Here is a 21,233-nt window from a genome sequence, read left to right on the forward strand (position 1 = left end):
TTATAACTCGCATTATCTAATATAAGTCTGTTGTTATTTGCCAAATGAATTGATATAAAGTGAATAATTTGGGTATAGCCCACTAGTATTGAGATGCTTACAGATTTTTAGAATAAATTTCAGCATATAGTTAGATCCTTGATTGACCAAGGATTTAAACTTTTAGTCATTCTCTCTGTTTTCTTTTATATTTTCAAGTTATATTCTTTGGCTTTCAACCCAACATGAGACTGACGTTATCTTGTTTTCTAATATTTGTTGTACTCTATGTGTGTTACTATTGGTATCATTAATTTGTGTTTTCATTCATTGTTTTCACTCTCTTTGTTGTCGCATTGTTATTATTTTCTTTATTTTCTTATATGTAAAATTGTTTTTTTTAACCTAACGCTACATCTTCAGTAAAATGTGTCCATATAAATAAAGTTGTATTGAATGGTATGATATAATTCATATAATTCAGTTTACGGGAGCTACAGTTCTTAACTGCACTGTGTAGGAAGATATAAAATAGAACTGTTATGATACTCTTACGTCAGGGGGAGGCAGTAATGCACTATTTATGCCTTTTCAGTCGGGGAAAAAAACTTGCCTCCTGTGTACGTCAACTAGAGACTGTCGGTTACTGCAGAAGGCTACCTTTGCGTCCTTTCACTTCCTCGTTCTACAAATCTTTGACGTAACTGACACGTCACGACGAGACATTCTGTTCGTTTTATCAACGTATACCTTGCGTTAGATATTTAAATTATTCTCTCAAATATATATATGTATATATATATACATAGAGAGAGAGCAAGATAGAGATATATATAGATATATACACACACACACGAGTTGCGTGCCCACGAGCCAATAAGAATCTTGGAATATGTCTGACAACCAAGGAAAGGAGAACAACGACGAAGAACAACTTCTTGGTGCCGCGGGTGGGGAAGGTATGCGTAGTGTTAACCTCAACAGATGGGTTAGTTGAAATGGTAGTTTTAACGAGAATATTTTACCGACAGTCGCATTTTCCAAGTTTGAAAAGCAGTGTGCAAATTGTTTAAAGCTTGTTTGACAAATGCCAAATTAGTTTGTAAAGTTTTACAGGCCATAGGTGAGCTTTGTTCGCTACACTGCAAACTTGCGGGCAAGGGTCATGAAATAAAGAAGCTCCGAGTAATTTTTTTTTAGTAATCACGTCCGCAACAGCAAAGGACAATATATATTTATGGAATGTGGCTGCTTTATGATTGTTAAAAATAGATTCTTTACCGCTAATATTTTTTGGACCATGTGCAATACGTATTGGATTTTTTCATGCACTGTGAACAGTACGGTTCCAATTTTTTTCTTCAAATACGATCTGGGCTCTTTCGTATGTGAAGGTAAATCGGATATGTATGTATGCGATGTGTCTAAAGTATAAACGCTCATCCGCACACTACCGACCTAGACGTCACCAAAAGCCTCGGAGTGGGAGAGAGTGATCGAGAAACGTCTGACATTTGTATGAATATGCGAAGATGTTTTGAGTAATACCTACATAAAGTTAAAATCCCCCAAAGTCCTAATGATCATCGTCACACACACATCTGGGTGTTGTGAAATTTGTCCTCTGCATTTAACCCATCCCCATGTGATTTTGATCCATCCCCTGGGGGAGAGGGGAGCAGTGAGCAGTAGCGGCGCCGCGCTCGGGAATCATTTGGTGATCTAACACCTGCGTGAAGCTGCCCCCCCCCCCCCCCCCCCCCCCCCCCCCCCCCCCCCCCCCCCCCCCACACACACACACACACACACGCAAAATGTAAGGAAAATAGTCTGTTTCGTTTGTTTTTTTTTGCTGCACAAACCAGCACAAACGAAGCACAAACGAAACAGACTATTTTCCATAAATTTTGCGTGTGGGGGGGCCAGCTTCACGCAGGTCTGACCCTCATCCCGACTCGGCTGCGAACCGCTCCAGTGAGAGCTGGAGATCACGGACTGAGTCCAACCCTCACTGGGAACGAATCCGACTTACTGCCGGAAATGCGGACCATACTCTGGCATCGGTGATACAGGGACCAAACCGCCCTTATCAGTTGGCTCGGCACCCCGTACTCCCGAAGCACCCTCCAGAGAACCTCCCGAGGAACACGGTCGAACGCCTTCTCCAAGTCCACAAAGCACATGTGGACTGGTTGGGCGTTTTGCAACATTGTACAATCACTGTGATCAGTTTTCATGCATAATCCACTTAAATAAATGTTAAACTGAGTAAAAGTGTTGTTGAAATTGCACATAATTTTCCTAAAAACTCTTAAGTTGTTCATTATATATTTAGTAAAAGGACAATTCATTTAATATAACAATTTTATCATTTACTTCTTCTCCTTTGCACTAATACAAAGATGTATGTATCTATGTAATTTTGCAATGGGTTTACTGTTCTGGCCCCCTCGAGATCAGATTAAGCTGTATGCGGCCCCCAGACCAAAATGAGTTTGACACCCCTGGTCTAGTCGGAACCTTTCTGCCTCACACACCAGCTCGGGCTCCTTTCCAGCCAGAGAGGTGACATTCCATGTCCCTAGAGCCAGCCTCTGCAGCCGGGGATCGGACCGCCAAGGTCCCCGCCTTTGGCCGCCGCCCAGCTCACTATGCACCCGACCCCTTTGGCCCCTCCTATAGGTGGTGAGCCCATTGGAAGGGGGACCCACGTCTTCTTTTCGGGCTATGCCCGACCGGACCCCGTGAGCGAAGGCCCGGCCACCAGGCGCTCGCCTTCGAGCCCCACCTCCAGGCCTGGCTCCAGAGATGGGCCCCGGTGACCCGCGTCCGGGCGAGGGAAAACGACATCCATATTTCTTTTTCATCATAAGGGGTCTTCTGAGCCGTGCTTTGTCTGGCGCCTCACCTACACTACCTTTGAAAACACATTAGATTTCAATGGTGAAAAAAAAAAAAAAGTTGCATATCTATACTGATATGGACAGTTTAATGTCTCAGGAACAAAAGGATGCCACATCTTTTGATGGAAATTGATGTTTTCAGCCTACAGAGGGCTCAGTAAAATGACACCCCAAAAATCAAAGAGAAAAAATGATGTGGCAGGCTCGTCCATTTTGCCTAAATTCAATTTCTGCAATTCAAAACTCTTCAATATCTTGTGTAGACCCCACATGCTGGTATGCTTGCTTGACAACGTCGCGGCATGCTCCTAATGAGACGACGGATGGTGTCTTGTGGGATGTCCTCCCAAATCTGTCTAAGGGCATCAGTGAGCTCCTGCAAAGTCTAACGAGCAACCTGGCAGCGTCTGATGGACCGAAACATTATGTCCCAAAGGTTCTATCGGGTTTAAATCAGGTGATCGTGAGGGCCATTCAATTGTGTCAATTCCTTCATCCTCCAGATACTGTCTGCATACTCTTGCCACATGAGGCCGGGAATGTCGTGGATCAGGAGGAACCCAGGACCTACTGCACCAGCGTAGAGTCTGACCATGGGTGCAAGGATTTCATCCCGATATCTAATGGCAGTCAGACTGCCGTTTTCTAGCCTGTAGAGGTCTGTTCGTCCCTCCATGGAAATGCCTCCCCGGACCATCACTGACCCACCACCGAACCGGTCTTGCTGAATGATTTTGCAGGCAGCATAGCGCTCTCCTTGGCTTCTCCAGACCCTTTCACGTCTATCACAGGTGATCAGGGTAAACCTGCTCTCATCTGTGAAAAGCACAGGGCGCCAGTGGCGGACTTGCCAATTCTGGTGTTCTATGGCAAATGCCAATCGAGCTCCACGGTGCTGAGTAGTGAGCATAGGGCACACTACAGGACGTCGTGCCCTGAGGCCACCCTCGTGAAGTCTGTTTCTGACTGTTTGGGCAAAAACAGTCACACCAGTAGCCTGCTGAAGGTCATTCTGTAGGGCTCGGGCAGTGCTCAACCTGTTCCTCCTTGCACAAAGCAGCAGATATTGGTCCTGCTGATGGGATGAGGACCGTCTACGGCCCTGTGCAGCTCTCCTAGAGTAACCGCCTGTCTCCTGGAATCTCCTCCATGCTCTGGAGATTGTACTGGGAGACACATCAAATCTTCTTGCAACAGCACGCATGGATGTGTCATCCTGGAGGAGTTGGACAATCTGCGCAACTTCAGGAGGGTTAAGAAATCGCCTCATGCTTCCAGTCGTGATAATGACTCTTGCTAAAGCCAACACTTGTGGAAAAACAGTTAAAAAAGATCAAGAGGGAGGAGCTTGAAATGGCCTCCCCCTGCAAAACCAGTCCTGTTTTGGGGACCATCTCGTTGTTGCCCCTCTAGTGTACCTGTCGTTAATTCCATCAACACCAATGCAGCTGAAAGTGATTAACAACCCCCTCTGCCACGTGCCTGACCAAAACCTTATCAGAAAAGTGGAATTGAATTCATGCCATAGCCTGATTAAAAAACTGTTCCTTTCATTTCTTTGAGCAGTGTGTGTGTGTGTGTGTGTGTGTGTGTGTGTGTGTGTGTGTGTGTGTGTGTGTGTGTGTGTGTGTGTGTGTGTATGTGTGTGTATATATATATATATATATATATATATATATATATAGCTTTATAAACAAAACAAAAAAAGCAATATCAGCATGCTGCGGGTCAGTGCAATCGCAGAACACTGCCTTTGTGCGATAACTGTGGTAACTCTGTTTAAATTTCAACACTTAGAAACGGTGGTGCCGAGTTAATTTTAGAGGGAGAGCAAACCGAGGATGGTTTTCACGAACTTGCCCCGTTTTTGTTTTTTATCAGGAAAATGAAAAAGTTATATATATTTTTTCCATTTATTTTGGACAAATAATGAACCAACGAATGCCTTTAAAAACACCCACTTTTAAAAAGGGACACACACACCCCTCCCCTCCATGTCTTGGTTGATGTTGTCACGAAAGGAAGACAATATCTCATCTTATGGCTACTTGAACATATCAAAAGGGATTAGCCTCTCCATGGCTGATTTTAGAGAAAAGAGAAAAGGTAGAGAAAATCTATTACAGGTGTAGCCCTGATAAATACTTAAATTCATAAATATAATAGGTTAAAACAAAGGGTTGAATTCAGTCATTCCTGTTCCTTCAAAGTGGTCATCTTTAAAATGTATTCACAATGTTTAAAATGTGTATTTAAATATTTCTATTTCATTTTTAATAATGCTACATGTGAGCAATGGGTTTTTTTCCTGTGCAGAAACAACGGTATTATGGTGTCAAAGTAAAGGAGACGCAGGAGGTGTGTTGCAAAAGACTACTGAACATATTCTTAAAACGTTGAATAGGAAGAATTACAACGGAAGTGCGTTACTACATAAACGCCACGTTCTCAACTCACCCCTCAATCCTTAGTTCCATGGGGGAATTCTGCATGCGGACACCACAGTATAATATAATAATAAACGTGAATCCACTATGCAACTTCACTTGCAGCATCCTCATAACATCGCAGCCACAACATAACATGAGTAATGTTATGTTCACATCACTGAGGTGTCGGAGAGAATCCAGTCCATTTTTCAAAATAAAAGATCGTTCAGATTCGGGTAAATAAAACAGAAATAATGCAAGTTATTCACTCTTTTGTGTGCGGCCCGGTACCAAATGATCCACAGACCTGTACCAGCCCGGAGGTTGGGGACCCCTGCATTACAGGACTCATTTACTGTAATAACTACAGAAACATGTTGAGTAACTTGTTTTATTCCATCATTAATGCCGAAATGTAAAATATTGTTCCAAAAGTAACACATTACTCCCACAACTGTTGACGTAAGACCCATATGTTCACATCTTTTGGGGGTAGTTAAACTGAAGGTTTTGTTGATGTAAGACCCATATGTTCACATCTTTTGTGGGTAGTTAAACTGAAGGTGTGTCTGTAATCTTTAACAGATGTCATTGATGATCCCATCCTAGAGCAGGGCGCAATTGTCCTCAGAGGGTAAGTTTTAACAAAACCCTTTTCATTGCTTTATAATAAATGCTTGTCTTGTTGATTTGATTTTCTCTCACACATTGTATGTTTAATTTTATTTTGCACTGGCAAAAGGTTTTAGAATTCGTATCAAGCAGCAATTATAATCATTGTACAGGGCTTCATTTTTTCTAGGAGCACAGTGGCCCGACATATGGAAAATCTACTTTTTTGCTTTTATCTTCATCCATCCATCCATCCATTTTCTGAACCGCTTAGCACTCACGGGGGTCGCGGGTTTATCCCAGCCGTCATTGGGCAGCAGGCGGGGGACACGCTGAACCGGTTGCCAGCCAATCACATGCCACACAGAGACGAACAACCATCTGCACTCATACCTAGGGACAATTTAGAGTCTCCAATCGGCCTACCAAGCATGTGCCCGGAGAAAACCCATGTGGACACGGGGAGAACATGGAAACTCCACACAGGGAGGGCCGGAGGTGGAATCAAACCCACACCCTCCTAAATGTGAGGCGGACGTGCTACCCAGTGCGCCACTGAGCCGCCCTTTTATATTCATTTCATATTTTATTATGTATCCCTCCAGGTGCTGCAGAGATACTTAAATGATCTATTTGGGGGCTATTTTTTTACTTGGTTCAGTTTTCTTCGTTTTCTATTACATCACATCCGTTGGGGCGGGACTACCAAACAAGGTAATGTGTGTTGCCAAACGGTTTCGCAAATCCGCAATCTTTATTCCTCTGAGGGACTTTTGTAGTCCAAAATTCATTTTTTTTAAAATCCACACAACTCATTGCACCATCCCCCAGCATCAGAACCTCAAAGAAGTGCCTGGTTGAATTTAATTTTTCAAGCAGTGTTCCTACATCTGTGGGCAAAATCCTGCTTGTTCAAGGACGAGTGTTTCAGAAATCCTTTGTCAGTATAGAGGATTCGCCGAAAGACTTTGTTTAATTGGTGGTTCAATTCCTTCAATCTATGGAAACGACGGACACAGTAAAGCGGTAAGCTTGAGATGACAAAAGTAATAAACTTTCATATTATTCATATTATTACGTGTCTGATGCACTCGTTTTGATAGCACTAGCGTCAGTCTTTCTGCTGATTTCAGAGCTGTGAGCTCTATGTTTTCACTTCTTGTGGGTGTATTTTAAGTAGTGTATCAAATGGATTGCATCGAAGGTGCTGCATTATTCTTAGGGAACACAAAAGTCAAGGTCAAAGTCTGCTTTATTGTCAATTTCTTCACGTTAAGACACACAAAGAGATCGAAATTACGTTTCCCACCATCCCACGGTGACAAAACACATTACACAATATATACAAGCAAATAGCACAAAGAGTAGAAACGAATAGATAAGAGCGATGAATAAGTAATAAGCAAATAACCTAAATAAATAGATAAATAAGAGGAGCAAAATGGAGCGAGCGTGCATACAGCAGACAGCCAGAATATAGCCCAAAAGTACAGGACGTTATGCAGCCGAGGGTGGAGGGGGTAGAGAGTTCAGTATCCTGACAGCCTGGAGTATGAACCTGTTGGTGAGTCTGGTGGTGCGGGAGCGCAGGCTTCTGTACCTCTTCCCAGAGGGCAGAAGGTCAAAGAAAGAGTGACCGGGGTGACTCACATCACACACAATCGCGGTCGCCTTGCGGGTGAGATGGGAGGTGTAAATGTCCTTCAGGGAGGGGAGTGAAGCACCAATGATCTTGCTAGTTGTGTTCACTATGCGCTGCAGGGCCTTCATGTTGTATTCAGTGCAGCTACCACCCCACACAGCAATACAACTGGAGAGGATGCTCTCAGTGGTGCCACGGTAGAATGTGGTCATGATGGCGGGAGGAGCACTTGCTCGCCTGAGGTTCCCCAGAAAGTACAGGCGGCGCTGAGCTTTCTTCGCCAGCGACGCTGTGTTGGTGGTCCAGGAGAGGTCCTCACTGATGTGCACCCCCAGGAATCTGGTGCTGTTTACTCTCTCCACCACAGCATAATAATGTGTTGAATGCATTTGTTAGTGTCTCACTAACGCTAGCATTAGCTTACTGGTCACCTTGACGGCAGTGATTGTTTACAACACGTGTTCTTAAATATTGTGAGGGGATTTATTTTGTTAAGTGTTATATATGGTTGTATGGACAGGTTTTCTGCCATTGACATCTTTTACGCAATCAAAAAGTTTGTGCCGCAAGTAAACGCTACCTCAGCTAAAAATCTACAAATATGTCTGACCGAAAAGGGAGGCGCACATCTTGCGGCCTCGAAAGAGTGGGGTGTGAAGTATCTCATTTGCATTTAAAGAGACCGCTCCTAGAATGGCTTGGTTTGAGCCTCACCTCAGGACTAGTATAAAAGAGAGACCTGTGATGCTATCAAAACGAGAAATTCAGACAAAAGCATTGCTGTTCCACTTTATATAGACCACAACTGAAAGTATCACATAAAACGAAAGAATTTATAAATGTGATATGTCAGCTTTAAAGCTCAAATGTGAACTAAACTTGACCAACCATATATCCATATATTAACGCATATTTTCATTTCACAACCAACCCTGGTTGCTAATTAGATCTAAAGCAACGCGCCGGACAACAATAATGCCTATATTCTACAATTTCTGGTCATCTTTCCGGTAATCTGAGATGACAATTTCTAGGCGCAGTCTTTAGTCAGCCATTGTACTGCATTGTTAATTGTCCTGTTCACTGCTCTTTGCGAGTGTTATGGCTTCATTTGGTGAAAAGCCTCGCCATCTGTGATTTGAAAAGATAATTACAAGGCATGTAAATGGACCCTTTTCATCTTTGCAAAGCGAACAGATTTCACACCAATGTCAATTTGTATTTTTTTCATATAAAATACACAAGACCAAAATTTTACAATATCTGTCCGTCCATTCTCAACACCACTTATCCTGTTCAGAATTGGAATACATTTTACAATAATCAATACCAACATTTTTAAACACTATTAAACGTAAATAAACATTATTGAACACAGAAATAATGTTTGACCTAACGTCTAATTCACACTGACTGTGGAACAGATGCGTTGCGTATGGACGCCGCAAGTAGTGGTGGTTCTACACTAAATTACGCCCTGGGCTCTGACCCGAAGAAGGCATTCCACCCTTTTCCAACTGAAGACCATGGTCTCAGATTTGGAGGTGCTGACTTTCATCATGACCATTCCACACTTGTCTGCAAAGCTCTCCAGTGAGAGCTGGAGATCACAGCTTGAAGAAGCCAACATCATCTGCAAAAATCAGAGATCCAATGCTGAGGTCACCAAACCGGACACCCTCAACGCCTTGGCTATGCCTAGAAATTCTGTCCATAAAAGTTATGAACAGAATCTGTGACAAAGGGCAGCCTTGGCGGAGCGCAACCCTCACTGGAAACGAATCAGACTTACTGCCGGAAATGCGGACCAAACTCTGGCATTGATGATACAGGGATCGAACCACTCTTATCAGTGGGTTTGGCATCCCATACCAAAGTACTCCCCACAGAAGCCCCAGACTACTTGGCTCCTAGGGAAAAAAAAATCAAATTTCATTTCACACAGATGTTTTGTAATAGAATGTGAGAAAGTGAAAATTGCATTTCTCAATTGCACAAGTCGCACTATTGCAATCGCAACAGGAAACACTTTTTAAAGTGCACAAAGACAATAGGACAATTCTGAACATTACAGTTATCAGTGTATAGACAATACATAAAATTGGCAGAGAACAGCAATAATTTAGAAAAATTAAGAATGATGGCTTTGACCCTTTTCTGTTCATCTCATTTATTTGGCACTTGACAAGAACAATAGTCGATAGTTTTCCCATCCCCCAAAACTGTCATTCGCTCAAAAGTGACTAAACCAATGTCATGTAACCTGGGGGTAACGTTATAGCTTTGTATCGCCCATTTGACACAATTCAGAAAATGTGCAGGAATTTAAGGCCTCCATTTATATTATAATACATGTATGTTTTGGGGAAGAAATTGGGGTGTGTTTGTCTTTAGCCCACTAATAATGTTGCACAATACAGTGGATGTCCCCTTATCATCACCACTTATCCTCACAGGTGAATTGTCCCCTGTGTGCCCCCTTCCCTGGAATTTCACCTTGTCATTCAGTTTCTGTGCACAACTTGATGGGAACAGTCAATACTTGAGGTGAGCGGTAGAAAATGAAACGTGAAAGGATTGGGGAGATGTTGAGTAATTTGCTCATTATTAGCAGTGCAGTTAGGAAACGATGTACTGCTGCAGCCTATAGGTCACTCAATGGGACAAATTTGAAATGCTTGTGCATAGACCTGAGGTTGATAATTATTTGCATTAAATTGGAATAAAAAAAAGTCACGGTTTGCCTAAAAAAAAAAAAAAACAGCGACACACGTGGGCGTTAAATATGACAGTAAACAAACAGATTAACATGGTTAAAACTTCATAAATAAAATGTATTGCACGATGTAATGATGCACTCTGGGATCCTAGTGACAAGGTATTATGCCTTTTTATTTGTTGAACACGACTTGCAATAGAGATCCTTTTTTTTAAACGTATTTTTTTCTATTATTTACCGTATTGGCCCAAATATAAGACGACCCCGATTATAAGACGAGCCCCTCTTTTTCAAGACTCAAGTTTGAAAAAAGACTTTTTGAACACCAAATTAAATTTTTATACAGACAATAATTACCGTACATCTGGAATAAATGATTATAACTATGTATTTGAGAGAAAAAGCATGATATTTTACCTCATTGAAATCATGCAAAAACTGCTAATCACATCTTAATATCTGAACGTTTAAATATGTAAACTAAAGTGCAATCACATTTGTAAATGAATGGCTTCAGGTTTTTCAAATCTAAATAAACCTATCTACTATGATAAAACAACAAAATTGCAATAACTGCATTAACTATCAAAGTCAAGTCTTAACTGTAACTCTAGTCTTGAAACAAATCTCAATAAGGAGAAACATTGCAATAAAGTAATGCAAACTGCTACCGCTATTGTTGGGGAACCTGAGGACTGTATAGGGGGTTGGCTCGGATGGTTATGCTCTTTTCGCCCCCGGGTGTCGGTCAGAACACAGGAGGGTGGACGTGGTTCCGTTTTGATTGCTTTACTGAATTATTGGCAAAAAATAATAATAAATAACCATAAATGAAATATTCTCAGCAACACATCAAACATAAGTAATCGAGCGAGACAACAAAATACATTTGCTGGCCACCGTTAATCGCCGTGCCGCTGCGTAACGGCTACTCGTACGATGCGAGGCACACTTAGAGGAGCGCGCCGGAGCTGTCAATCAAACGGCGCGCACATGAAGCAAACCGCGATCGGACAAAGGGCAGAACAGTGGACAGTAGTAACAAGGAAATGTATATACTCACTTTGTGTCAAAGACGCACACGATCACAGCAACATACTCAGTCGATTATGAGCGCGCCGGAGATGTCAATCAATCGGCGCGCACGCGAAGTAAACCGCGATCGGACAAACGGCACAACAGCGGACAGTAGTTACCGCTTACTGCTGCGCACAAGTGAAAGTGGGTATAATGTCGAGACCCCGAATATAAGACGACCCCCACTTTTCAGGCTTATTTCAATGCAAAAAACATCGTCTTATATTTGGGCCAAAACGGTTCTTCATATGTCTGCAATTTCCCTCTGGCCAGGTTTCGTTTATTCATGTTTAATACACTGCTCAAAAAAATTAAAGGAACAGTTTTTTTTTATCAGGGCATGGCATGAATTCAATTACACTTTTCTGATAAGGTTTTGGTAAGGCAAGTGGCAGAGGGGGTTGTTAATCACTTTCAGCTGCATTAGTGTTGATGGAATTAACAACAGGTACACTAGAGGGGCAACAACGAGATGGTCCCCAAAACAGGACTGGTTTTGCAGGTGGAGGCCATTTCAAGCTGCTCCCTCTTGATCTTTTTTAACTGTTTTTCCACAAGTGTTGGCTTTAGCAAGAGTCATTATCACGACTGAATGCATGAGGCGATTTCTTAACCCTCCTGAGGTTGTGCAGATTGTCCAACTCCTCCAGGAGGACACATCCATGCGTGCTGTTCCAAGAAGATTTGATGTGTCTCCCAGTACAATCTCCAGAGCATGGAGGAGATTCCATGAGAGTTACTCTAGGAGAGCTGCACAGGGCCATAGACAGTCCTCATCCCATCAGCAGGACCAATATCCGCTGCTTTGTGCAAGGAGGAACAGGTTGAGCACTGCTCGAGCCCTACAGAATGACCTTCAGCAGGCTACTGGTGTGAATGTTTTTGCCCAAACAGTCAGAAACAGACTACACGAGGGTGGCCTCAGGGCACGAAGTCCTGTAGTGTGCCCTATGCTCACTACTCAGCACCGTGGAGCTCGATTGGCATTTGCCATAGAACACCAGAATTGGCAAGTCCGCCACTGGCGCCCTGTGCTTTTCACAGATGAGAGCAGGTTTACCCTGAGCATCTGTGATAGACGTGAAAGGGTCTGGAGAAGCCAAGGAGAGCGCTATGCTGCCTGCAAAATCATTCAGCATGACCGGTTCGGTGGTGGGTCAGTGATGCAGTGAGCAGTCCGGGGAGGCATTTCCATGAAGGGACGAACAGACCTCTACAGGCTAGAGAACGGCAGTCCGACTGCCACTAGATATCGGGATGAAATCCTTGCACCCATGGTCAGACCCTACGGTGGTGCAGTAGATTTAAAAAAAAAAAAAAAGGTTTAACCAGCCTATTGTGTTCCATGTCTCTTTTTTTGAACAGAACATCCATGAACATCCATGATGTTCTTGTGTTTCAAGTACATGGGCCAGACGTGGCCGTCAAAGAGGCCGGGGGGGTCTGGCACCGTGTAGTTCCTTGATCCTGGGTTCCTCCTGATCCACGACATTCCCGGCCTCATGTGGCAAGAGTATGCAGACAGTATCTGGAGGATGAAGGAATTGACACAATTGAATGGCCCTCACGATCACCTGATCTAAACCCGATAGAACACCTTTGGGACATAATGTTTCGGTCCATCAGACACCGCCAGGTTGCTCGTTAGACTTTGCAGGAGCTCACTGATGCCCTTAGACAGATCTGGGAGGACATTCCACAAGACACCATCCGTCGTCTCATTAAGAGCATGCCGCGACATTGTCAAGCATGCATACAAGCATGTGGGGGCTACACAAGATATTGAAAAGAGTTTTGAATTGCAGAAATTGAATTTAGGCAAAATGGACGAGCCTGCCACATCATTTTTTCACTTAGATTTTTGGGGTGTCTATATACTGAGCCCTCTGTAGGCTGAAAACTTTTATTTCCATCAAAAGATGTGGCATCCTTTTGTTCCTGAGACATTAAACTGTCCATATCAGTATAGATATCCAACTTTTTTTTTCACCATTGAAATCTGGTGTGTTTTCAAAGTGTTCCTTTAATTTTTTTGAGCAGTGTATAATACAAGTTTTGTGATTGTAACATGGAAGGTCAGTGAAAAGCCCAAAAATTATTGTATCATAAAATAAAAAATGTAATGTCTCTTTTTTTACAGTTTTTGGGGGAATTTGTAAAGGAGATTTTTAGCAGACCCATGCAAGTCTGGATTTTTTGTAACTGTGAAATAGTTCTATTGATCAAGTATTTGTCTATTCAATTGATTAACCTTTTTACTATTCATATTTTGTTAATGACAGGTATGTGATTGAGAGAATAAATACAGAAGACCCCTGCCGACAAGTTACTTCTGAGGATTTGGGTGGACGTTCAAATGAACAACAGGATCCACAAATCAAAGAAGTTGTGGAACAACTACTTAAGATTGCTGATGAATTGAACCAAAATGCAGAGCTCCAACGGTATGCTTTAAACAGAATAACTGGTTCCTGCTTCATTTAATGTGGTCACATGTTCAATGTTTCTCAAAGGTTTTATTTAATTGTTCTGTTAAGACACAGTTGTAATTGATTCTGTCTCTTAAATGCAAATCATATATAGAAAGCTAGTTCCTTCAACTAACAAGCTGTCCATTTCTTTCATCTCTACTAGCTGCGATGTTCATCCTGTCCTGCCTTCTGCCCCTTCATGTTCATCCAACCCCACCACTAGCTCTTTCCCAGCCCTGTGTAATGAAGGGAAAATAAAAGCTCAAATTTTCTTCAAGAACCAGTTCATGTATTTTTTTTGACACCTCGAGATGGAACTGATTGTTTAATAAAGTGGTTTAAGAAATCGCAACTCAGCCCACAGTTGAATAGAGTGGCTTCTCGAGGAGTGAAAAAAATAGGTCCATGAATCAAATTTGAAGCTTCATTTTCCCATAACTAGCTTTGTCAACGATATTTGTACATTAAAACAATTTAAGTTAATCTTTTATTTGTTTTGAAAATTCAAAATTGTAATTTTACTGAATTATTATTTTTTAAATACATTTGGAATTATAGGCAAGGCAACTTTATTTATACAGTACATCAACACAAGTACAACATTTAAAAGCATTTAAAAATAAAAGAAGTAAAGACATTTAAAACAAAGAACAGAAATAAAGCATAGCCTTCTGAAAATAGTACCTAAATAATTTAGAGTACAAGAAAAATATTTTATGGATGGATGGATGGATGGATGGATGGATGGATGGATGGATGGATGGATGATGGACGGGCGGACGGACTTTTGGGTGGACGGACGGACGGTTCTTCTGTATTTTGAACCATGTACCACCTCCAAAATTAATTGGCTCTCCAAATACCATCATAATGATCAACATTAACACTCATGCTGTATTAGACCTAAGTCTTCATTAAAAGAGAGGCACAGCTTTTATTCCTTAAAAATGTATTTGATATTATTGTAAGCTAATGTAACATTATGCAGTTTAACATACAATACCTGGTGTTTAAATATAGCACTTAAATAGTGATTCAATTAAAACTGCATTGCACAAAGGTTCAATGAATAGATTAAATAAATTCATGTTTGTAAAAATAAAAATAAATGAAAAAATTAAATGCAAATATACTTTACTTAATGTATGGACCACAAGTGGTACTCATGGGATTCACTTTACGGTATTATTAAAAAAACAATGCAAGAAGTGGGGGTTTATTTAAACTTATTTGTGGATCTGGACCTCTTGAGTATGATGTTGGAAGTAAAATAAAAGATATTCAAAATTGTTGACCGTTGCTTTTATTGCAAGTCTTTAATTTTTTTTCTGTCTCATTTTCAGACTAATCAACCAGGTTCAAGGAAACTGTGCTCGGGATATTTTCATGAAAGTGGCCAGGAACATCTTTGCTGATGGCATCAACTGGGGTCGAGTTGTGGCTCTCTTCCATCTAGCATACAGACTCATTTACAAGGTAACAAGCCAGTGATATGCTGCATGAATGCTGCTTGTCACACAGTGGGTGTTAAAAGTGAAAGCCAAATCTATGCATTTTCATCATATTTAACTTGTACTTGTACTCTGTATTAAAGGGTTTACTTTTTGTAATCTTAAATTTGTGTCGGTTGTCATATTTGAAGTACACTGATTCTTCGTTAATTGTGAGAGATGTGTTCCAGAACCACCCGCAATAAACAAAGATCCGCGAAGTAGAAACAGTATACAGTAATTCCTCGTTTATTGCGGATAATGGGTTCCAATACCACCCGCGATATGTGAAAATCCACGAAGTAGTATCACACTTTTTTTAACATACACACATGGGTTGCGTATCAATAAGTGTATATGAAACCATATGTTATCATTAGAACATTAAATAATAATTTGTATGTAAATACTAGATTAATATGTAGTATAAATGACACAGAAAATAATGTATGAATAATATAAATATAAATATGATACGTTTGTGTGTACATATGTGTTTCTATTAATTCTATTAATTATTTATTATATATTAATTATGTTTAAATGTGTTTCATTTCAAAGGCACTGACCACAAATCATCTGGAGAACATCAGACTTATAATCAGCTGGGTACTCCAGGTTATCAGAGAGAAACTCTACTATTGGCTTGTTCAGCAGGGAGGCTGGGTGAGTATACTTACCGTATTTTTCGGACTAAAAGTCGCTCCGGAGTATAAGTTGCATCAGCCATAAAATGCACAATAAAGAGGAAAAAAACATATATAAGTCGCACCGGAGTTCAAGTCGCATTTTGGGGGAGATTTATTTGACAAAATCCAACACCAAGAACAGACATGAACCAGCAACAACAGGCTAAACCAGTGGTCCCCAACCTTTTTTGCACCACAGACCAGTTACGCGTCAGAAATATTTTTGCGGACCGGTCTTTATATGAATAAAGAATAAATGTAAATAAATAAATAATAAATTTATAATAAATATATAAATACGCTGAAAAAAAATGATGTGACTGGCATAAAAAACATTGGACTGGATAACATCGCAACAGGAACAGCATTTGGTTACAAGGCCAAGACATGGCCAACACACAAGCTCCCCAACATCTGGAAGAAGGCCCACATTATAGCACTGCTGAAACCTGGGAAAGACCCATCCGTTCCCAAGAACTTTAGACCAATCTCACTTCTGAGTCACACCTACAAGCTCTTCGAACATCTAATCCTAAACAGAATAGGCTCCTTTGTTGACGAACACCTCATCCCTGAACAAGCAAGTTTCCATCCTGGCAAGTCGACAACTAGCCAAGTACTCAACCTCACCCAGTACATCAAAGATGATTATGAGGAAGAGATGGTAACTGGTGTGGTGTTTGTCGACCTCTCAGCTGCCTATGATACAGTCAACCACAGATGTCTCCTCAGCAAGATCCTGGAGACCACAGGAGACATCCGTCTCAGAGCTGATTGAAAGCATGCTTGAAAACAGGCGCTTTTTTTGTTGAACTTGGAGAAAAGAAAAGCAGGTGGCGAAGATTCAAGAATGGCTTCCCACAGGGAAGTGTGCTTGCACCACTTCTCTTCAAAATCTACACCAACGACCAACCAAAAAGTGCAGACATACGCCGCTTCATCTATGCAGACGATCTTGGCATAGGTGCACAAGCCACTGATTTCGAAATCGTGGAAGACAGACTCTCCAAAGCTCTGACAGAGCTAACACCCTACTATGAAGAAAACCACCTACATGCAAACCCATCTAAGACACAAGTGTGTGCCTTCCACCTGCAAAATCGTGAAGCTAAGTGCCAACTGAAGGTCAGCTGGTCAGGAACCCCCGTTGAACACTGTGAGCACCCAGTCTACCTAGGGGTAACCCTGGATAGATGCCTCTCCTTTAAGACCCACATTGAGAAGACTAAGTGCAAAGTAGCTGCGAGGAACAACATTGTTCGCAAGCTCACTGGCACAACATGGGGTGCTAATCCATAGACTCTCAAGACAACTGCACTTGCTCTCTGCTTCTCAGCTGCGGAGTATGCCTGCCCAGTATGGGCGCGAGCTGCCCATGCCAAGAAGCTGGACCCCGTCCTAAATGCTACCTGCCGTCTTATCACTGGCTGTCTAAAACCAACGCCTACAGAGCCTGTACGTCCTGGCAGGAATAGCCTCACCAGATATGCGTAGACAAGCAGCAAGCAAGGAAGAGCGGCAACAACAGTCCACTGACCAAAGACATCCTCTCTTCGGCCATGTACCAGCCAAAAGTCGCCTTAAGTCCAGGAAAAGTTTTCTGGAAAACCGAGCATAGGCGCACCCTGACGGTTTCATCATCTTCGCTGGTGATTTTAATCATGCTGACCTGAAGTCTGTCTTTCCAAAGCTTCACCAGCATGTTAATTTTCCAACTCGTGGTGACAGCTTCCTGGACCTGGTCTACACTGCACATAAAGGAGGTTTCAAGGCCAGGGTTAGGCTAACCCTAACCCTCCCCCACATCGGACTTTCTGACCACGTCACCGTTCTGCTTACGCCTGCGTACAGACAGAGAGTGAGAACTTCCAGGCCGATTCGCAAACGAGTTAGAGTGTGGCCTGAGGGGGCCTCTGATGCTCTTCAAGACTGCTTTGGCACTACGGACTGGGAAATGTTTAAGCAGGCGGCCACTTGCAACAATCGGACAGACATTGAGGAGTATGCTGACTCTGTGACCTCGTACATCGCAAAGTGCATTGTTGATGTGACCCTTACTAAGTACGTCGTCACTCGGGCTAACTGGAAGCCAGGGCTGACAGGGGCTGTCCTCGGGCTGCTGAGGGCCAGAGACAAAGCCTACAGGGCTGGGGATGAAGCGGGCGTGAGATCAGCAAGGGCGAAGCTGTCCCGGGGCATCAAGGATGTGAAAAAGGCGTTCTCTTCCAAGGTTACTGCCCACTTCAAAGATAGCAGGGATGCTCGGGGCCTGTGGCGAGGCATATAGACCATCACGGACTACAAGCCCGCAACACAGAGCTGTGAGGGCGACGCCCCTCTGCTCAACGAACTGAACCGCTTCTTTGCTCGCTTCGACGCTCAGAACGACACTTGGCCGCTGAAGACCCCTGCCCCTCCGGACGAGCAGCGTGAGGAGGACGCTTGCTGCTATCAACACCCGTAAGGCGGCGGGCCCGGACAACATCCCGGGACGGGCGCTGAAAAACTGCGCTGAGGAGCTGATGAATGTCTTCACGGACATCTTTAACATTTCCTTGCACCAGGCCATCATCCCGTCATGCTTCAGGGCTGCCACCATCATACCTGTGCTGAAAAATCGTGCTCCTTCCTGCTTCAATGACTATCGCCCTGTGGCACTGACCCCCATAGTCATGAAGTGCTTTGAGCGGCTTGTCTTGGCACTCGTCAGATCTGTTCTTCCCCCCACCGTTGACCCCTTCCAGTTTGCCTTCCGACCCAATCGGTCCTCTGAGGATGCCATCTGCTCTGCCCTCCACTCTGCCCTCACCCACCTGGAGAACAGGGACTCGTATGTGAGATTGCTGTTTGTGGACTTCAGTTCTGCATTCAACACCATTGTTCCACAGCGTCTCATTTGCAAACTCGACAAGCTGGGCCTTGCAACTGGCTACGTGTGTACGTGTGTAGTACGTGTGGGCGACAATGTCTCCGGCAGCATCACGCTAAGCACGGGGGCCCCTCAAGGCTGCGTGCTCAGTCAGCTGCTCTTCACCCTGCTGACGCATGACTGCACTGCGACCTACAGCAGCAACCGCGTGCTGAAATATGCAGACGACACGACTGTGGTGGGTCTGATCACCGGTGGCGACGAGACTCACTACAGATCAGAGGTCGACCTTTCGGCTGCGTGGTGCAGGGACAACAACCTTCTGCTGAACGTCAACAAGACCAAGGATATTATCATTGACTTCCGGAAGGGTCACACCCACCACCTGCCACTGACCGCCGACGGTGCTGTGGTGGAGAGAGTGAGCAGCACCAGATTCCTGGGGGTGCACATCAGTGAGGACCTCTCCTGGACCACCAACGCTGCGTCGCTGGTGAAGAAAGCTCAGCGCCGCCTGTACTTTCTGCGGAAACTCAGGCGAGGAAGTGCTCCTCCCGCCATCATGACCACATTCTACCGTGGCACCGTTGAGAGCGTACTCTCCAGTTGTATCGCTGTGTGGGGTGGTGGCTGCTCTGAGTACAACATAAAGGCCCTGCAGCGCATAGTGAACACTGCAAGTCAAATCATCGGGGCTCCACTCCCCTCTCTGAAGGACGTTTACGCCTCCCATCTCACCCGCAAGGCGGCCGCGATTTGTGTGATGTGAGTCACCCCGCTCACTCTTTGTTTGGACTTCTGCCCCCTGGGAAGAGGTACAGATGCCTGCGCTCCCGCACCACCAGACTCAAAAACAGCTTTGTACGCCAAGCTGTCAGGATCCTGAATTCCCTCCCCCCTCCAACCTCGGCTGCATTACGTCCTGTTCTTTTGCGCTATGATCTGGCTGTCTGCTATTAGCACGCTTGCTCCATTTTGCTGCTCTTATTTGTCTATTCATTTATTGTTTATTTTTTGGGGTTATTTGCTTATTACTTATTCGTTGCTCTTGTCTGTTCGTTTTTACTCTTTGTGCTATTTGATTGTAAGTGTTGTGTACTGTGTCTAGTCACCGTGGGACGGTGGGAAACGTAATTTCGATCTCTTTGTGTGTTTTAACATGTGAAGAAATTGACAATAAAGCGGACTTTGACTTTTTGACTTTTGACTTTGAAAGAGTCACTCGGTGGGAAGAAAGACTTGACAAACTTCCACCAGAAACTACAATGGAGCTTAAAGCAAGTGAGGCACTGCCCCCAGGAGCAGACACCAACTATGCAACGTGGAAATGCCTAAATAGACTAAGATCTAGTGTTGGATGTGCAAAAGTCACTCTTGCCAAATGGGGACTTCTGGATGATCAGAACGCTGAGTGTGACTGTGGCACTGAACCACAGACCATGCAACATATGAGGAGTCATATGCCCCCTGCTGGAACATCCCTGCACAGCATCGGACTTTGCCGAGTTTAATGAGAAGGGACAGAAATGTGTTCAGCTATATATATATATATATATATATATATATATATATATATATATATATATATATATATATATATATATAATTTTTTTTTTTTTTTTCTGTGCGGCTTGGCGGCCCGGTACCAAGTGACCGACGGACCGGTACCGGTCCACGGACCGTGGGTTGGGGACCCCTGGGCTAAACGATATGGTATGCTAACGTGACATAAACACAAACGAGGAGGTGAGAACGGGCCTGACGTAACATTAACAGTTATTCAAATAACTATAATATAAATAACACGTTTATCAAACCATCTGTGTCACTCCAAATCATTAAATCCATCGATTTAATTCGTCGTCCTTTCTGTAATCAACCTTTCTGTATGTGGCGCGCCGCTGACGTCGGACCCGTCGGCAGTTGCAGTTCAAACTATTCCATAGGCCCATATAAAAATATAAAAACTATATATCAAATAACAATAATAAACAACAATTTTATTGAACCATCCGTGTCACTCCAAATCATTAAATCCATCGGAATCTTCGCCGTGTCACAAATAAATAAAAGAAAAACAGCTGTTGACTCCGGAACGAGGTGGGCCGCTGATGTCAGACTAGATATATCAAATATATCATAAATCTAATATAAACAACTATTTTAGCGAACCATCTCTGTCACTCCAAATCATTAAATCCAGTAGAATCTTCGTCTTGTGTCACTTAAAAAAAAAAAAAATCACACAGCTGTTGACGCCGGAACTACGTGCGCCGCTGACGTCAGACTAGATATATCAAATAATGTAATACAAACAGCAATTTTAACGAACCATCCGTGTCACTCAAAATCA

General features: G+C 43.1%; 1 protein-coding gene and 1 long non-coding RNA gene across 3 annotated transcripts in view; one reads left to right on the forward strand and one right to left on the reverse strand.

Annotated features, from left to right (window-relative positions):
- The first annotated feature begins 398 nt into the window (after positions 1–398).
- The window catches only part of LOC147058911 (apoptosis regulator BAX), a 28,128-nt gene continuing 7,293 nt past the window's right edge, over positions 399–21,233 (forward strand). For both annotated transcript variants that reach the window (XR_015065732.1, XM_085908285.1), the window contains exons 1-5: positions 399–938; positions 5,897–5,945; positions 13,644–13,805; positions 15,176–15,308; positions 15,884–15,988. Coding sequence is in view for 1 of the 2 variants with exons in the window: in XM_085908285.1 (XP_085764411.1) it covers positions 872–938; positions 5,897–5,945; positions 13,644–13,805; positions 15,176–15,308; positions 15,884–15,988 (516 nt within the window). In the remaining variant the exon portion in view is untranslated. The remainder of the gene's footprint in view (positions 939–5,896; positions 5,946–13,643; positions 13,806–15,175; positions 15,309–15,883; positions 15,989–21,233) is intronic.
- On the reverse strand, positions 8,138–11,213 carry LOC147058912 (uncharacterized). The gene is made up of 3 exons (XR_015065733.1): positions 10,956–11,213; positions 9,358–9,475; positions 8,138–9,198 (listed from the first exon to the last, which is right to left on the reverse strand). It is a non-coding gene; the product is annotated as an uncharacterized LOC147058912 (long non-coding RNA).

This window comes from Syngnathus leptorhynchus, chromosome 3 (assembly GCF_054491065.1).
Source record: "Syngnathus leptorhynchus isolate UIUO chromosome 3, UIUO_Slep, whole genome shotgun sequence".
NCBI classification, from domain to species: domain Eukaryota; kingdom Metazoa; phylum Chordata; class Actinopteri; order Syngnathiformes; family Syngnathidae; genus Syngnathus; species Syngnathus leptorhynchus.